At 42.8% G+C, this 17,740-nt stretch overlaps 1 protein-coding gene across 12 annotated transcripts in view; it reads left to right on the forward strand.

Moving 5' to 3' along the window:
- Nucleotides 1-4,261: 4,261 nt before the first annotated feature.
- KIF16B (kinesin family member 16B) overlaps nucleotides 4,262-17,740 on the forward strand; it is a 135,339-nt gene continuing 121,860 nt past the window's right edge. For all 12 annotated transcript variants that reach the window (XR_010359580.1, XR_010359582.1, XR_010359583.1 and 9 more), the window contains exon 1: nucleotides 4,262-4,402. Coding sequence is in view for 7 of the 12 variants with exons in the window: in XM_064415400.1 (XP_064271470.1) it covers nucleotides 4,356-4,402 (47 nt within the window). In the remaining 5 variants the exon portion in view is untranslated. The remainder of the gene's footprint in view (nucleotides 4,403-17,740) is intronic.

A 17,740-nucleotide genomic window follows, 5' to 3' on the forward strand; every position in this document is an offset into this window, starting at 1 on the left:
CATTGCCTGTGCACCGGTGGAGACCCGAGAAGCTGCTCTGCCCGGCCTGACTTCAGGAAAGCTGACCCAGCCCAAGGAAGGACCCTAAATCCAGAAGCTTCATCTGCTGTGAAGAGGAGACCAACATCAGAGATTCACCAGGTTCCGATCTGTTTTTTCCCTGAGCTGCTGCATGAATTTTTTTCCTTCCCTGAGAAAAAAGCTGCTGCCATTTTCTTCTTCCCTGCCATGGGGCCAGCCATTATTTTTCTCTTTCCTGGCAGTTTAGGTTTTCTTTTGTTGTCATGTGCATGTGTGTGTGTGGAGTAAAGTTCTGACAATTCACTATTTAGCATTTATTATTCTCCTCCCCATGCTGTGTGGGCACTTTGTCAATAAATGATTGGGGTTTTTTCACTTTCATCCACTAACACTAATTTCTTATCCGTGGGAAGAGATTGCTGAAACCCTTTTCTTTAGAGAAAACACTCATTCCAGAGCATTTTCTCCTAAACCGAGACTGATCTATGTCTAGAAGTCTCAAAAATAATCCTTTCTGACAAGTTTTGTAGAAGCCAGGCTGAGAACAGAATGACTTTCCTACAGCCTCAATCCTTACAACCTCCACCGAGCAGCTTAACCACAGGAAACAGCTTAACCCTAGGAAAGCTGCCTTCCTTTCGAGTCCTCCTCTTGTAAAATTCACTTGACCCTGGCTGAAATGGCAGATGTTACACACAGTGTGCAATAATTCATGGGGCAGACTGAACCAGCAAGAGCTTCAAGCAAAGTTCAAGTAAACTCATTGTTGAGCCCAGGGGCAGGAGAAAGAGGAACACTCAGTGCTGGTTACATCCCATGGGCAAGGCTTCATCAGCACTGCTGGACCAAAGCAGGCTGGGCTTTACTCTCCACAGACTGCACACAGCATTCCTGTCCTGGCCTGGTGAAGGAGAGAACTTTCTGAAGTAGCAAACCGTGGAGAATTTTGGGAGGATGGGAAAACCTGGGGATATTTTACAGCTTCATGCCAGGTGTGCTGTGGGTGCCTTAGCTGGTCCAGCTCCACTGGGCACTCATTGTGGAAAAGTGTTTTCTCTGAGTGTGGAGAAGCTCACATGCCCTTGATGGCTGGGGGTCTCAGAACACAGCATGTGGAAATGTAGTTACTGAACAAGGTGTACTTCTTCAAAAGCTTTGCTAATCAGAAACAGGGAAAGCACAACTGTTTGAGAGGAGTTATTAGATGCTCTGGAGCTTAAGCTACATTTTGGTTGGCTTTCCTAGAAGCTGTGTGTAGCTTTTACCATTCTTTTATTCTTTTATCTATTATGCATGTGTGTACATCTTTTTACATATGTACATGCATGCTTTATACATGCATCTATATTCTTCTTATACAATTTTAGCTTATTTTTATATTTTTCTAATGTGTTTTTGCTATTCCTTGTCAGCTTATTGCACACCTCCCAGAGTTCTCTATAAAGTTTTCAACAGGCTTTAATCAGTTTGCCCAGTGCATTGGTGGAGAGTCCCTTGCCTGAATGTTTGGCTGCTGCAGTGTGTCAGCTCCTGTGCTCACTAGGGTGACTCAGTCCTTGGCTGATTTTTAAGCAATTATTGCTACTTCTGTGATTTCCCAACACCCCTGCTCTTTCTCTCCCACTGTAACACCTCCCTGTCAAGGCAGAGCTGATCCCTTCCTCCTGTCATGTCTGGCACACAATACTCTCACACTGGTGCCAAAACTCCTGACTTTCCTCCCTTACCCTTGGAGTTTATCTCAGCAACACAAGCTGTCTCCCTGCTTGCACCTTTACCCTGTGTTTGTCCTTTCATATCACTGAAAACCTCGGGAAAAATCCACTTCAGAAATTCACTACTTTCTTTTCTGTCTCCAAAACTTCAGAAGAGTTTTCAATCTCTGACTTGCAGGTCAGGGGTCCTGCCTGGCTGCTGAAAGCCTCCTGGATCTCCAACAGTGTGCTCTGCTCTCTCCCTCTCTCACTTATTGTTCCTTCCTCCATCTTTCCTATATGGCCCTATATTTCTTCCTCTTTCTCCTAAGCTGCTGCACTGGTGAGACTTTCTAACTCCTTGCCCTGGCTCCTTGTTCTCATTCCTCCTTTTTCTTGAGAAAATTGAACATATAATAGTTTCTGGTTTGCTATAAAATCCCTCCTTGGACCTGACCTTTCTATTCAAATGTCACCTCGTCTCTCAGCTGATCTGTGCACTGCTGGGGACATCACTTTTGTGCCTTCTTTCCTCATCCTCTCCTTTCTCCAGCCCCATGGCATCTCTTTTTGTCCTGGTTTTCAGCTGTCATTCAGTGCTTGATAGCCTTCCACCTCATCCTCTGACCACCTCCACCAGTCAATCATCCTCTACATTTCTTCCATCCTGGCTGTGTTCCTCTGGCCCTGCACACCTCTGGAGTGTAAGCATGGGGTCTTTCTGTCTCCCACTTTCCCTTTTCTGCTCTCCTCCTTTTCCCAGGTCAAGCTGTTAACATGTGAGATCTCAACATTGATGCTAATTGCTTGTCAGGTGATGATTTTACTGTCACATCCCTTTTCTTGTTCCTTCTCCTTTTTGGAGACAATAAGTTGGCAATAGGAGTCATGCTAAAGTTGGGCTGTTTGGTCTGATATCTTCTGTGTCTTGGCAGCTGGGTTTTTTTTTGCTTCTCAACAGCTCAGTGGCTTGAACAGAACTGTGTTCATAAAGCATTTTAAATGGTGTCTCCATCCTGTGGGTAGTTTCCAGTCACTGACAGCTCCAAACAAAACATTTGTGATTTCACAGAATCACAGAAGAGTTTGGTTGGAAGGAACCTTAGAGATCATCTCCTTTCAACCCCCACCACGGGCAGGGGCCCCTTCCAGCAGAGCAGGTTGCTCAGAGCCCCATCCAGCTTGGCCTTGAACACTTCCAGGGATGGGACATCCACAGCTTCTCTGGGCAACCTGTGCCAGTGCCTCACAGTGAAGAATTTTCTTCCATAATCCAGTCTAACCCTGCCCTCTGTAAGTCTGAACTAATTTCTCCTTGTCCTGTTACTCCATGCCTTCGTCAAAAGTCCCTCTCCAGCCTTCCTGCAGCCCATTCACACCCTGTCTTTGTAGGAGAGGTGCTCCAGCATGCTGGATTCAATGTAAATTTTAATTTAATATTTTTATTTTCTCTCTTTTTGCCAAGCTGAGGATAATCAGCTTTCTCTTGTTATACTCAAAGGACAGAGTCAGTGCTGATACCTAGCAGAGAGCTGCTGTAAAAATAATAATAACCCAGATTTATTGTGTTATATAGCTAAATATTATTATTTGATCAAGATGCCCACTGTGTATTCCATTTCTGCTTCATGATTCCTTCCTTTGCTGCCTGTGTCTGCTCTGCCAAGCCCGTCCCTCTGGGTGCTGCAACATGGTGAGATGCTGGGTCCAGGCTCTGTCCCCAGCTGTCCCAGCGTGGTGGCAGCTCAGCCTTGGTGGCATCCCACCAGGGACAGAGAGTGACAGGGATTGCAGGCACGGTTTTAATATAGGAATGTGTTTTTTGACCCCTTTGTTGTCTTAAACCACACCGGGGAGGTTCATGTAGGACTTCAGGAAGGAGTAGGACTTCAGGACTTCATGTAGGACTTCAGGAAGTTTCTTCACAGAAGGGGTGATTGGACAGTGGAGTCACTGTCCTTGGAAGTGTCTAAGGAAAGACTGGACGTGCCCTGGTCTAGTGGACATGATGGTGTTGTGTCAGAGGTTGGACTTGATGATCTCAGAGGTCTTTCCAAACTAATTGAATCTGCGATTCTGTGATACATGTGTATATATATGTATGTATATATATGTATATATATGTGTATGCATGTATGTATATTTTTGTGTGTATATATATGTATGCATATATAAAAATATACATGTATGTATATATATGTGCGCGTGTGTGTATATATGTATGCATGTATGTGTGTATATATATGTGTATATATATGTATGTATGTATATGCATGTATAGAAGCATACACTCCTCCAATAAATAAATATACCGCGGCGGCTGGCCCTATGGAGAAATTCCCATAGGCCCACCCACAGTACCTATTTCTACCCCTCCTCTCGAAGCTCCTCTTCCCGGTCTCCTCCTCCTCTTCTTCTTCTTCTTCTTCCTCCTCCTCCTCCTCCTCCTCCTCCTCCCTCCCCGCCCCAGCGCGGCCGGGCACACCGACGGCGGGCGGCGTTGTGTCCCTGCGCGGCCGCCGTAGCGCCCGCCGGGGCAGGGAGGCGGTCGCCATAGCGACAGGCCCGGGCTGGGGCGGCCTCGCCGGGAGCCGGCGGGCGGGGCGGCGGCGAGGGAGCCTCGGCCGGCGGGGATGAGCCATGGCCTCCGTGAAGGTGGCCGTGCGAGTGCGGCCCATGAACCGCAGGTGAGTGCGGGGCCGCCCCGGCCTTCCTCGCTCCGGAGCCGGTGTCGCGGGCACACCGTGTCGCGGCTCCGCGGGCGGTGACGGCGGGGGCGGAGCTCTGCCGGGGCTCTGCCGGGGCTCTGCCGGGGCTCTGCCGGGGCTCTGCCGGGGCTCTGCCGGAGCTCTGCCGGGGCTCGGCTGAGCCGCTCTGCCCGGCAGGAGCGACTGCTGGCAGCTCTGCTCCTCCCCGGGAGGCTGGGAAGTGGCTCCCGGTGGAGCGGGGAGGAGCGGCTCCTTGCCTGGGAAGTTCAGAGTCGGGGTCTGGAGCATCGCTCTGCTCCTTCTGTCATGACGGGAAAGTTACTCTGGTGAAAGTAGAAAACTCTGAGAGGAGGGACCTGCCAAGGATGCATAGTCAGGCTTATAAAATGTGAAAGAAAGCGACTTTATCTGGAAACAGCGGCCTTTTCTACCGGCTTGAGAGAGAGAGAGATTGTTGTCTAGTTCATTTGGAGCCGTCATAGTTAAAGGTTATCAGCTTATGATCAAAATATGAATATCTATATATGTGCATATATATATGTGTATATATATGTATGTGTATATATAGATATATATATATACATATATGTCTATATATATCTATATATCTAAACTGGGTAGTCTGCTGCATTTACTGTATGGGCAGGAGTTCATCACCCACTTGCTGAGATGTATCTGGGAAATAAACACTGTTTTCTTTCATGAAATATGTCCATATGCACGACAGAGTTAGTGGTCTAATTTAGGAACCATGTGTGGAAAACTCTCCAGTTCTACTGGCAGTGCTCTTCCTCTTCCCTTGTTCTGGAGTCGTGTAGCCAGTTCAAAAGAAAAGTGATTTAAAGCCCAGGCAGCCCTTCAGCTGTTCCTCTCGCTTGATCTGATTCAGGTGTTTAAAACACACAATTTGTCACATTCTGAAAGCTGCTCGATATCTTGTTGCTGTTTTCAGTGAGGGGAAGACAAATCTTACGAGAGTAGAGCTGATGAAGGTAGGAAGGGGAAGATATTGCAGGTTGGTTTTGAATAGTTTAGGAGGATGGATGTGAGTGGTTGGAGCTCTGGGTTGGTGAATAATCTTGTCACACCCTTTTGCTTCCCCCTGCCCTCTCCCTCAGGTCCAACCATGTGGTTCTTAAAAATTTTAAAAATTATTCTGCATATGCACTCCACTTTTCCTTCAAGCATCTCTGACAACAGTTAGCACAGGTCTTCAGGGTATTAGTAAGACTTGTAATGTGCAACATTTTGGTAGTGTGGAGAAGTTTTGCAGGAGGAATGTGCCTGTGATCTGCTAAGAGACAAAGGAGACACAGGAATGGAAAGCACGTGGCAGAAGAGAGGGATGGTAATTGTGATAGGCAGTGGAAACACAGAGCTGTGAGTGTGAGTTTGCAGGTGTTGTACTAAAGGAATATCAGACAAAGGCTCTGGACAGGGTGACTCTGTGGCATGTGGGAGGATAACTTGGATGGGACTGGATCTGAGCATACCAGGAAAATCATGGAAATGTTTTTTGGTACAATGGAAAAGGGCAAACCTAAGAGCAGGGCAGGCAGAGGCTGGGTGTGGTGCAGGGGGCAAGCTGAGAAAGTGGTTTTTGTCACAGCTGTGTGGCAGCAGGCAGGCTTACTCTGAAAACTGGTGTCTGGCCATGCAAACTGTGAAGAACCTACAGTTTAAGCTGCTAAAACCTTGGAGTTCATGGGATGCTGTTAGATGTGTATGAAACATTATAAGGAAGCTGGATTGAGTGCCTTGGGATGTTGCTTTTAAGTATTGATTCTTTTTAGAGTTTTTATAGATTTTTTTTTTTGCAGTTGGTGTTTGGTGTGGGGCCCAGCACTGGAGTCACTGGTGTTCCTGTCCATCAGTCACTGCTGGACTCACGCTGCGTTTTGTAAAACCCTAAGCCTGGGAGGATGCAATAGCTTTTCTTCTTGCAGTAGGAGAGGCATGCTGAACTGTAAGCCAGGAGCAGTACTCATATTTTTCTTAGTGGTTTCTCAGAATTGTTAGAGTTGGAAGTGGCCCCTGGAGATCATGTAGTCCAGCCCCCCTGCCAAGGCAGAAGCACCTTGGCAAGTGTTCCCTTGCTTGGGTCTGCCCTCAGCTGTGCTCCCTTGGCCTTTTTGGGCCCCTGGGGAATTTTACAGAGGGAAGGCCTTTCCACCTATCCAAAGGAACTTTACAACCAGGTGTTCCTTCTCCAGCACTAAATTTTAAAATCCTTACCATGATACTGTATGGAGTTAATTTAGTTAAATTTGCTTTGGTTGGTTTGAAGTTTAATAATACAGTGCAGCTTATTTAATGAGTCATTTTTAATTAGAGAAGACACAGTTGATGAATGGTTGTAGGAAGACTCCTGCATTATGGAGCAGTTGCACCGTGTGGTGTCACAGCACTGCTAATTGTGTACTAAGTCATGAACAAGGATTTTGGAATGAAACGTGATGGGGAGAGGGTTGTTTAAGGATTATTTACTGTTCTATTGCTTAGCTAACAAACCTTTTTGCTTTCTTCTTCTGTGATTTATTTTTAGTCTCCATTTTCTTTGACTTGACCTGTGAAGTCCTTAACCATTCTTCTTGGAGTAACATCCCAAATTGTGTTACACAGATGTTATACTGAAATATTTTGATTCTATCTCTGCATAATGCAGTGAAAGTATGTCTAATGGCTTTACAGTTGCTGCTTTGAAACCAGTGGTAGCATGAGTTCAGAAAGTGTTCAGTTACTTGGTGAGTCTCCATCTTTCGTTTGGCTTCCCTCATTCAACAATGAATTGCCATAGCAGCCCTGAAGTCTGTGCTTACAGCTGTAAGGTTCTGTAAAGGCAGCCAAAAAAAACCTGCCAGCTGGCTGAAGCCTTGGTTTTTGTCACTGGATAGAAGGAGAGCGAGCTTGGGTGTTTGGTGTATTCTGCTTTGGCAAGGTAATGGATTTGGACACCATCACTTCTAAGATTCATTTTCCACCACAGTCACTAGAAGCATTCATAAGATGGGATTGCTGAGAAGTGTAATTAGATTTGAGGCAGTATTTGCTCACATACTGAACAGATGACTTTGGGTGACTGGTTACTAGTCACTGTCTTCTGCATAGTGTGATACCTGGGATCCTGATAGAACTCACCTAATTCTGGCTCTCTATTTTTTATTATGCACAGCATCTGCACAGTTCAAATAAATGCACTGCTTTATTTTCATCTGAATCTTTAAAGAAGAGAGTAGTATTTTCTTGCTTCCATTTGTGTCATGTTTCTTCTTTATGTAAACTAGAATTCAGTTAGTGTTCCAGGAAGCCGCTGTTATACTTTTGTCAGTGTCTTGGTTTGAGACAATTTAAATAAGAGCACGCTGGAGTGAGTTATCTGTTTATCATTCCAATAATCCCTTTCCACCAATAAGAAATGAATACTCATAGAGGAAAGTTTAAAAAAACACGGTTTATTAACAAACAGATTAATAGGAAAAAAGTAAACAGCTGCTGGATATCAAACTGCTGGACCTCAGCACCCGCTGGAACAAAGAGACGAGGTGGCCTCAGGAGAGGCAGGAACTTCTTGGTGGACTTCCAGCACTAGAAGAAGTCCTGATGTCTCATCCCACCTCCCAGGGGAGGCAGAGGGCAGCGGGCACTCACGGCAGGCAGCTGGGCTGGGGCACTCGTGTCCTTTTCCTGCCCCTTTTCCTGCCCGGCTGGACGCGGTTCGTGGCAGCTCGGGCTGGAGTCGCTCCTCTGCACTCAGGGAGTGATGCCTCCGGCTCTCGGATGGGAAGCTAGGAATTCGCCCTCAAGGCAGCCTGGAGATCGTCACAGCAGCTTTGCCAAGCCGAGGAAAAAAAAGGAAAAAAAAAAAACTTTGCCTGAGCAAAAACCGCGTGTGAAACACCAGGCCGTGCAAAGCCGTGACATGAACCTGGGCGGGCAGCTTTTGAAGAACGCCTGCTCCAAAAGCCAACCTCCTAACACCCCCATCCCACCGAGATTCCCCACTGCGGGGTCCTAGAGATCCAGGAACAGATAGTTACGGGATACGTTATCATTATGAATCACCCCAAGACAGTTAGTTAAATAAAACCAGCTAAAATATGCCAGATAAGAAAAACTGCTTTGATGTTTAGTAAAGGATATATCAACTTGATTCTTCTAAATACTGCCACTAAATTCTTGTGGCTCTCAATTTTACACCTGATGGCTCTGTTATGTTTGGCTTTTAATTCTTGAAGTAATAGAGGGATGCAAGCTTTTTTCAGATTTTTAACCCTTTTCATCTGTATCTTGTATTTGCATAAACTAATTATTGTGTTTAACTGGCTGAACACACTAAATGAGGGTCATGTGCTGACCTTACCTGCCAAGATGCAGCTGACATCAGAAGATGGGTCTGCACTACAATAAGTTTTTCTCTGTGCTTACCCAGTGCTCTCAGATTTTTTAGATGTTCATTTAAATGAGTTGCCTAGACATTTTTCATGGCTCTCTTACTGCCAGTATAATGAAATAGAAATTCTAATTTGATTGCATGTTTAAATGATCAGTTTTTTTTCTCCTGCATGTACACACTCCTTGGATTTGCTCTCCAAACAGAAGTGACCTGTGGCAGAAGCACCTGTCAGCTCTCTGTGGTTATGCAGACATTCACAACTATGGCATGAAGATTAAAAGCTTCTCTATTTGGTAGTGGGGAGACAGAGAAAGTATGCTCTATTGCATAGAGATAGCTTTTGAGTGACTCTGGGATTTGTTTGGGTTAAGATCTGATACTTTGATCCACAAATACAGTCTGTGTGATTATTCACTAGATGTAAGGTTGGCCCTCTTGGATAACTTCTGGGTTACACCTGTCTGTCTAACTCCTCTGCATGCAGAGCTGGAGGCAGAGTGCCTTGGGAAATCTCTGACCAATATCTTATCTTTCAAATTAACTGCTTGCACAATCCAGGCTGTAGTATCAATAGCAGAGTTTTCAATGGTTCAAGTTAATAGAGCAATGCCAAGGACAGAGATATAAAAAAAGCTGGTTTGTTTCACAAGGAACTTGTGACTGGAGTGTTTTTGTAGCAGGAAAAAGAAATAAACAGGTATACAGTGAGGAGCCAGCTGAATTCTTTATTTCCATTCTAAATGTTTACAAGTAGTTTGGGTAAGAACTTAGTGGGAGTATGAAATTTATAATTAAATATCCATGCTTTTTAGAATTTAGAAGAGAAGCAAAAAACATGCATGGAAAATGCATTATAAGACTTTCAATGCAGGGAAGAGGGAATGAATTAGTGTCTCATAAATTACAAGTTTTTAAGTATGAGTTACTGTATATTTTTCATTTTCAAGTTACTGTGTACATTTTTAATTTTCATAAGCTTATAGAGTGTTTTGACAAAATGGGTATAGCATTAATGTATCACAGGTGAAATGAGGAATGGTGGAGTGATTAGAAGGAAGGACACTCATAGCTAAATATCATATCTGTCTCTGAAGTACATAGGGAAATTTCTACTGCATCTGTTTCCAAACACTGACTACTGGTTGCTCTTTAGAGGTGTCCAGAGTGATCTCAGATAACATAACTCAGAGCTTAAATATGGCCAAGTGTTGCAATACTGTCACTTTCTGAACTACTGTACCAATGAGGATAAGCCATTTATCAGCAAACTGAGTTTGCTATTTCCTGTGGTAACTGTTTGAGCTTCCATTTTAATAATGGTGCTTGATTTATAATCATGTACAATTTCTCTACTGTAGAAAGAAGATGAAAGATCCTTAAGCAAAGGGTGAGGCTCTGGTGTGCCTGGGGTGAATGTATATCTGTCTTGCCTCTGCCTTTTTATGTGGTTGAGTTTGAATCTAGTAAAAATTTACTTTGATGCTGAGTTGGCAAGGTGAACTAACTGTTCTGAATGTGGCTTTTTTACCTTGCCACATTCTGTGTTCGGAACCTTGAACATATTTCATAACTTCTGGTAGATTTTTCCTTTTTTCAGAGTAGATAGATTTCTCTCCCTGGAAGTAAGCTGTACATATCTGTAATATTAGTCCCTTCATCAGTGTGCTGCTGCTGCTGTTGGCACTGCATCAGTGCATAATGGTGTAGACTGATCCAAGCTCTTGGATCATGTAAACTTGATACTAAGAGTGCTCGAAGTCTGAAAGACAGTGTTCTTAGTTTTGTAAGATACATCAATAAATGCTTTTACTTTCTATCTTTCACCTCTTCAAAAGGAATGAACAGTTGGAAGAATTCTATTTACAGATGGTCATGAGTCTTCTCAGGGTAGGTCCTCTATGACAGGGAGGAGCAGAGGAGTGACCAGCAGCCTGACAGTGTCCATGCCATCTCTCCTTAATAATCTCTACCTAGTACTTGCTCAGCTGTGGGCTACAAAGTGGGGAATCTGATCTGTGTCTTACCCTGTAGGTGAAATGACATGATTTTTGTGTACAAGGTGTAAAACTTGAGAGTAAAGAGAGGTGAGTAGGACATGCCTGTTCTGCAGGGACTGTTGGTCCCTGGTTTTGGTGATTCTCGATGTCAGATGTGGTGAGAATGTGTTATTTGAGAGCAGCTGTCAGCAGTAAATTATCACATAAACATTTGTGATTAGGTGAAGATGCTCTCAAGGATTATAAAAGTCTCAGAGATGGTAGTTTGGCTGTTGTTATTGTTGCCTGTAGTTCTGGAGTGAAGATGCAATTGTTTGCTGGGAATCATAGGTGCTGTATATTGTGAGGGTCCTTTAAATGGTGTCTAGACAGATCATATATTTGAGAAAGGGATGTAGTAAGCTGGGTTATAAGGCTGTAGACAGACCATTAAAAATGAGGAAAGGCTGGAGAACCTGCTCTTGTAGCAACTGAAGTAGAAGCAACAACTTGGTCACAGCAGAGCATTGACTCAAAGGACTAGAAAATTAAAATAAAAACAAAATACCAGAGCCTAATAGCCTTACAAAAAAGTGTTGGTTGTCATATATAAGAATAAGAACTGTTTAAGGTGTGGTTTGTTTTTGTTTTTGGTTTTTTTTTGTGTAAGAGTAGTAAATAGTGGTATCTAAATAGTTCAGGTCTTTTATGTATGAATGGAAGAAGCAGTTGGGAGGTGAGGAAAAAAACATCCAAGTTATTTTACTCAGGAGTTTAAGGAGAACACTGCAGGTGTGAAGCAGAACAGTTGCTCTTCTGAAGAGCATAAATTGAAGATGGTCTAACCATGTGTTTGGTAATGGGTGGTAAAATGTTGCAATACCACATGAAAGGAATGACACTCACTGAGATGTCCAAGGCAGAAAAAGGCACATTTATTTCTGGACCTCGATATTTATAGAATTCTAAAAGTAACCATGCATTGGAGGGTGAAATTGCCACCTCTCCAACCACACTGGTCAAACCAACAGTTCATCAGTTTTCTCCTTTTCTAGAAAAGAATACAAACCAATCATTATTTACATTAAAAATGTGTAAGAAACTCCACTGCAAAAATGTAAACATCAGAAGGCTTAAAAGAACTTTAAAAAAACTAGAGCAACAGTAAAACACAGTACTGGACTGCTGGGTTAAGGAGCAGGGTCTGAGGAGAGTGTCCTTTGCTAAAATAAGAAGTTAAGTCAAATAGAGAAGCCCTCAGCAAGGAAAAGAGGTGACTGGGAATTTGGATGCCACAGGTCAGGATATTCTAGAGGGACTTGATGGACTCTCCTTAGGCTTTTCCACAATAGCAAATGTCAGCAGTGCTCAAGGGAGCTGAAACTCAGGGGTTAGAGAAACTTAGGGAGCTGAAACTTACAGGCTTAGCACTAGAGAGTGCCAGCACTCTCTGGTGTTTGTTTATCTACAGTTTCTCACCTATGCTGAAGGACATGGTCTTTGAGTGTTAGTGACTTGTTTTCCTCTTCTTTCTATGCCCTTTCTCTCAGTGGTTAATTTTTGAAGGTTTTTTGCTTAGAAGCAATGGATTTGAACTTAGGAGTGTGCTGCACTCTAAGTGTAATCCTTGTTTGCAAATACAGTTCAGAGCCAAGCACTGAAGCTGTGGTTGGTGCTTCCCCCAGCAAGCCCCTGTGTTAATATCTCCTAAAATCCTGTTTCTGGAACCTCATTATCTGAATTAAATTGGAAAAGATCAACAAAAATGATGGGATTGATTCAAAGTATCTAAAGCTACATGTATACTCTGTGTTATAACTACCAGAATAGGTTAGGAGGTGCAAATCTAGATGTATTTTCAGGGCATAAATGTTGAAAAGAGAAATTAAATACTTAGTTATGGCTCCTTCTAAATATCTCCAGAGTAATGGAATGAAGCTAATAATGGATCAGCTTAAACAGTATCTAAGGAATTACTGCTAGTGAGATAGTGCAGGTTGTGTAAGAATCTCCTGAGGCTCAGGCAGCTGGATAGAGCTAATACCTTTTAAGAAAGTCATTAGAGGAAATCTTGTTTCAGTGGGAAGGTAAGACTAGACCTGGTTGACTGCTAAGTAGCTCCTGTGCTTGCCATTCTGTCTCACACCTCCTCTTCAGTGGTTTTTGCACAGCTTTATACACAGAAGTGAGAATAATTGGGGTATGCAGTCTTTAAAATTGGATCTTGCTCTTCTCATGGTAGCAAAGAGGATGGATCAGGAGGGAGAGTCCCCAAGTGCAGAGCTTCATCCTTGGGTTGGTGAGCAGCAAAACTGGAGCAGACTTGTCCTGCAGGAGAAGCTCCAACGAGTTTCAGCCAAGAACTGGACTCCCAGTAACTGAAGAGTTAATAGCTGGGAGTGAGTTAATTTTCCATAAACCATCAGAGGTCAGGAAGCCCACTTAGAGCCTCTGCTTACATGTGCTTATTTTTCAGTCCTCTTTAGTGCTTTAATGCCCATACGTCAGAAGTTTTTCAAGCATGTGGGTTTGTCACAATAATTTCCTTGTTTAGTCTGTCCCTCCACAGCATTGAAGAACAAAGACCTTCCAATGCCAGCAGGGCTGGAGCACAGTGGTAGCAGGGACACATGTGGGGCAGTGTATTTAGACTGGCCTCATGTACAGTTTGCAATCCCCAAAACTTTCTGGTCTTAAGTATTTTGAATTTAAAAGCCTGGTTTTAGAATAGTGTTTTCCAAGTCCATTATTTAGTACTATCAAACATATTGCCAGGTTACATATGCATGTTATATCGCTGAAATGATGAACAATAAAATACTTTAAACTCCTGCTTCTTGTTGAGAATTCCCTGAGACCAGAAGGAAAAAAAGGTGAATAAGTCTCTCTGAATTGTAGCTTTCCTGAGGAATTGAAGTAAGAGAAAAGTGAGTCTGTTTGTTTTTTCAGGCTTTGTTTATTTGAAATTAAGACTAGTTATAAAATAAATGGGATTAGCACTCAGTGCTTCTAACTGAGCCCTTGGACTTGAAGGCTCTTAGAAGTCTGAGTGTCTGAAAGGCAGGTATTATTGTGAGAACAGCTGATTGAAGAGCACAGTGCTCTGTTTTGCAGAGGCTATGAGTACAAAGACAGGGTTATTTACTGAGAGAGGGTTTTTCAGAGTTATTTAACAAAAAGAGTGCATAGATGGTACTCAGCATCTTGATTGCTGATGGGCTGAAGTTCTTATTGTTGATGAGTCAGACACTTCAAATATTAGCTTTATGAAGACTCTTCTCCAAAGAGTTTGTATTGTAAATACAAAGCAAATCTCACAAATAGTGAGATACAGAAATTTGGAGTACACTCATAATTTTTCTGTATGCTTATACATTGGAAAGATATTTGTACTCAAATAACTGAACTCATTTATTGTTCAGTTCAGATTGTTTCTGTGTGTCTCAGTAAAGGGAAGAAAATTACAGTAGAAAAGCCTTATGGATTACTTGAGGAGGTAAAAGAGTCATGAAGTCAGGCACATTTTTTTTTCCCCCTTGAATTTCTAATTTGCAGACTACCTACCCCAAAAGACAAGGGCACTGCAGGGCAGCTGTGAATTTCTGAATCATGTTTTGCTGTACATAAGAGGTTAAGATAATACTGTCTTTGACTTGGGATAGCAGAGCTAAAAGAACAAATTGGAAGAAACAAGATATTAAAAACGAGTACACAAAGTATCACATGGGCTGAAATCCAGGAGTCCTAGAAAACCTTCATAGTGGTATAATAGTTACAACAGAATTCCAGAATGTCATTCATATCAACGATTGTGTTTGAGGTTATATTTTATGTTGCTTCTGCCAAAGATGGGCTTTTGCTACATTTTCTTAAAGGCTGCTATCAGAAATGTGTTAGAAGAGGATTCACATGTGGCTATCTTAAAACTTAAGGTGTGCAGCACTGGTTCCCACTGGCAAGACCATTACTGAACCTGGTCAGTATGCAGGCAAAGCAGGAAAGTTGCTGTTGAGGTAGTCTTCTCCTTGAAGATTAACCGTTCCCAGGTTATTGGGAGATCATTGACCATGATGCATGTAGATACAGTAACTTTAAGTTAGCTGCTGCTTATAATTTAAAAATTTGCATATGTGGCCACTCACCAGTTGTGATCAGAGTTCTTGGAAGGTGGAGCTACCTAAAATATTATTACAAAAAAATTTAAGAAGAAGTTCAGGTACATGATTTAAAATAGTGATCAATCTGTATGTGTTACTGTGAGTGTGCATAGTTTTCCCAAGAGCATCAGATATCATTTGACAGAAGACAGCACAAAGACACCTGTATGTTCATATTTGAGGAGCATTACTGCAATATATTAAACTGCTGGTTTTCAGTGTTGCTGGTAAAATTTATTCTTATGGCTGAAAGTGTTTAATCTAGGCTGTCCTTCATGCAAGAACCAATATATGTGTACTAGTATAGACATAGAGATTATTTCTGTTACATGACATATACAAGATTTCCCTTGTGCCTGCATTCCCTGTCACTGGATTTATTGTCCTGGTTTCAGCTGAACAGTGGAGAAAGACCTGGGACTAGCAGAACTCTCTCTTTTAATTCTTTTCAAAATAATTTTTTTTAAACCAGTAGATGGGGATGGGGGTATCATCATAAATCTGCACAAGCAAATGATGAAGATTCTGTTGATCACAGAAAACCCTATGCCCATACAAAACGTGCTTTATGACAAAATTCTCTTTTAAAGTACCAAATAAGTGCAGAGTTTCTGTTTCTTACTGGGAGACAAATACTGTCTGATCATTAGGAAGCTGTTTCTTTTCATTTCAGTCCCCAGGAGTTTTTCCTTCTGTTTTCTTGTCTGGCTGGAAGTGAGGTGAAACTCAGGAGCTGGCACAGCTCATCTGTCAGCCAGCTCGGGCTCATTCAGGGCTTTTGAATCTGTGGGCTGATGTCAGCTGGCTTTGACAGCATAGTAGAGGTCTTGAAGATAACGAAGATGTGCTGTCAAAGAAAATGGGCAGCTGTCAAGGAGCCTCCAGAGCTCTCCTGAGCAAGGGGGAGGCTGCCACCCTTATCAGTGTCACTGGGTGCCCTGAGGACTCCTCTCAAACTGAGTCTGAAGGAATTCTGACTGCTTGGTGTACAATGTACAGGTGGTAACTTTAACATGTTCGTGTAACATGGATTTAGCCATTTAATTATGGCCTTGTAGCCATATTAGTCAATACCATGGCGTCACTTGGAGATTAGGATTTGGAGAGATTCATTCACCATTTTTTCTGTGTTGGTCTCAGGGAACTTAGGAAATGCTGTGCTACTGCCCTGCTGTGATTTCTCCCCCCCCATTCCTCTTTCCTCCTTGCAGTTCATTGCTGGATGTCTAGCTGAATTGAGCAATAGTAGAGGTGTAATTGCAGCCCTGGGCTGGTGTATTTTCTGGTGTCTGTGCCAAGAAGCTTGCCTGCATGATCACTTTGTCATTTGGTTGGGGGCCAGGGGATCACGGGTTGTAAATTTCCGTCCCTTGTGATCCTGGAGCTCCACGTGGTGTAAGAAAGAGCAGTGAGAACATCCTGGAGGCTGTCCCTGAGTGCTGCTGTGTGGGCAGATTTGGCTCAGGAGGGAAGCGGGATTTCTTAAATCATCAAAGCATTAATTGTGAACCAGTTTTGGCAGCTGGTCTCTTTATGTTTTTTTTGTGATGGAGGCTGGAATTTGCAGGGGCAGAATCCTTGGTTAGTGGCCTCTGGATGAGGGCAAGTGGTTCCTGTGGATGCTGGTAGAGCTGCTGGAGGGTTCTCCTGGCCCTGAAGGTTACCCAGCACTGCAGTACAGCTGTTTACAGCCTGAACCTCATCCTAGGGTGACTTCATCATGCTGGTATCCCCATCAGCTGTTTGCTCAGAAATGGGTCTTACAGCTTTAAGCTAGGCCCAGAGAGAGAAGGAGTAGAATTTTTTTACACTATGCTCAAAACGTGAGAGTTCAGCTTTCTCTGAGCTCATGGCAGTGCTCTCCGAGTTCTCTGCCACAGAGAGAGGGAAACGGGAGCTTTCTTGCTTTTTTGCTGGTTATCCTTGTTAGCTATGGCAATAAAGGTTTTTCCAGAATTGTTTTTCTGCTGGATCTGTGAAAAATTCTCATTGTGAATACTTTGCTTGTTAAATAAACAGTTTTTTCCACGTTTCTCCAAGGAGATTATCTCCCAAACGAGCTGGGGGAGAGGCAGCTGAATCCTGCCTTTTACAGGAAACAAATCTGTCCCAAACCAGGACAACCTTTAACTAAGGTGAACTCATAATCAAAACTTTTTGGAAGTGCCTTGGCTCTGATGAACTGCATTAAATGAGTGCCTGGAAATAACTGTCATCAAGCAAGAAATTGTTTTTTATGAGATGCTCTTTAACTCTGTATGTGTACAATAAATTATGTGCAGCTGTCTCGTATTAAAATGAAGCTTGGGCATTGATTCCTGTTAATGTTTTCTTCCACTTCTTTCAGGTTGGCTTATTTATTCTGGTCCTAGTATTCCTGTTTTAGGTTGTCCTCTCACTACCCCTTCTCCTTCAAAAATGCAAAATTTTATTTATGAATTGTATTATTGGCTAGTGCTTTTCAAGGTCCTTTTAAAAAACTTTGAAATCCTCATTCTTTAATAATGTTTAATAATATTATCAGTATTATCACAAAATTAATTACTTTAGGCTTCTCAGAATTTTGTGTAATTCATATATGGGTGTTAGACTTTAAATGTTTTGTGCCACTATTCCATTATTGAGTAGCTTTAGCAGGGTTATATGGACACCTGGCTGGGTCTGGGAAAGAAAGCACTGACATACTTGATTATTTTCCCTTGAACACCTTAAACATGAAGAAATTAAAATTAAACCAAATAATTCTGGACCAAGGTTCTTTCTGCCTAGAGTCCTTACAGACTTCCTAGAG

Source organism: Passer domesticus, chromosome 3, assembly GCF_036417665.1.
Source record: "Passer domesticus isolate bPasDom1 chromosome 3, bPasDom1.hap1, whole genome shotgun sequence".
NCBI classification, from domain to species: domain Eukaryota; kingdom Metazoa; phylum Chordata; class Aves; order Passeriformes; family Passeridae; genus Passer; species Passer domesticus.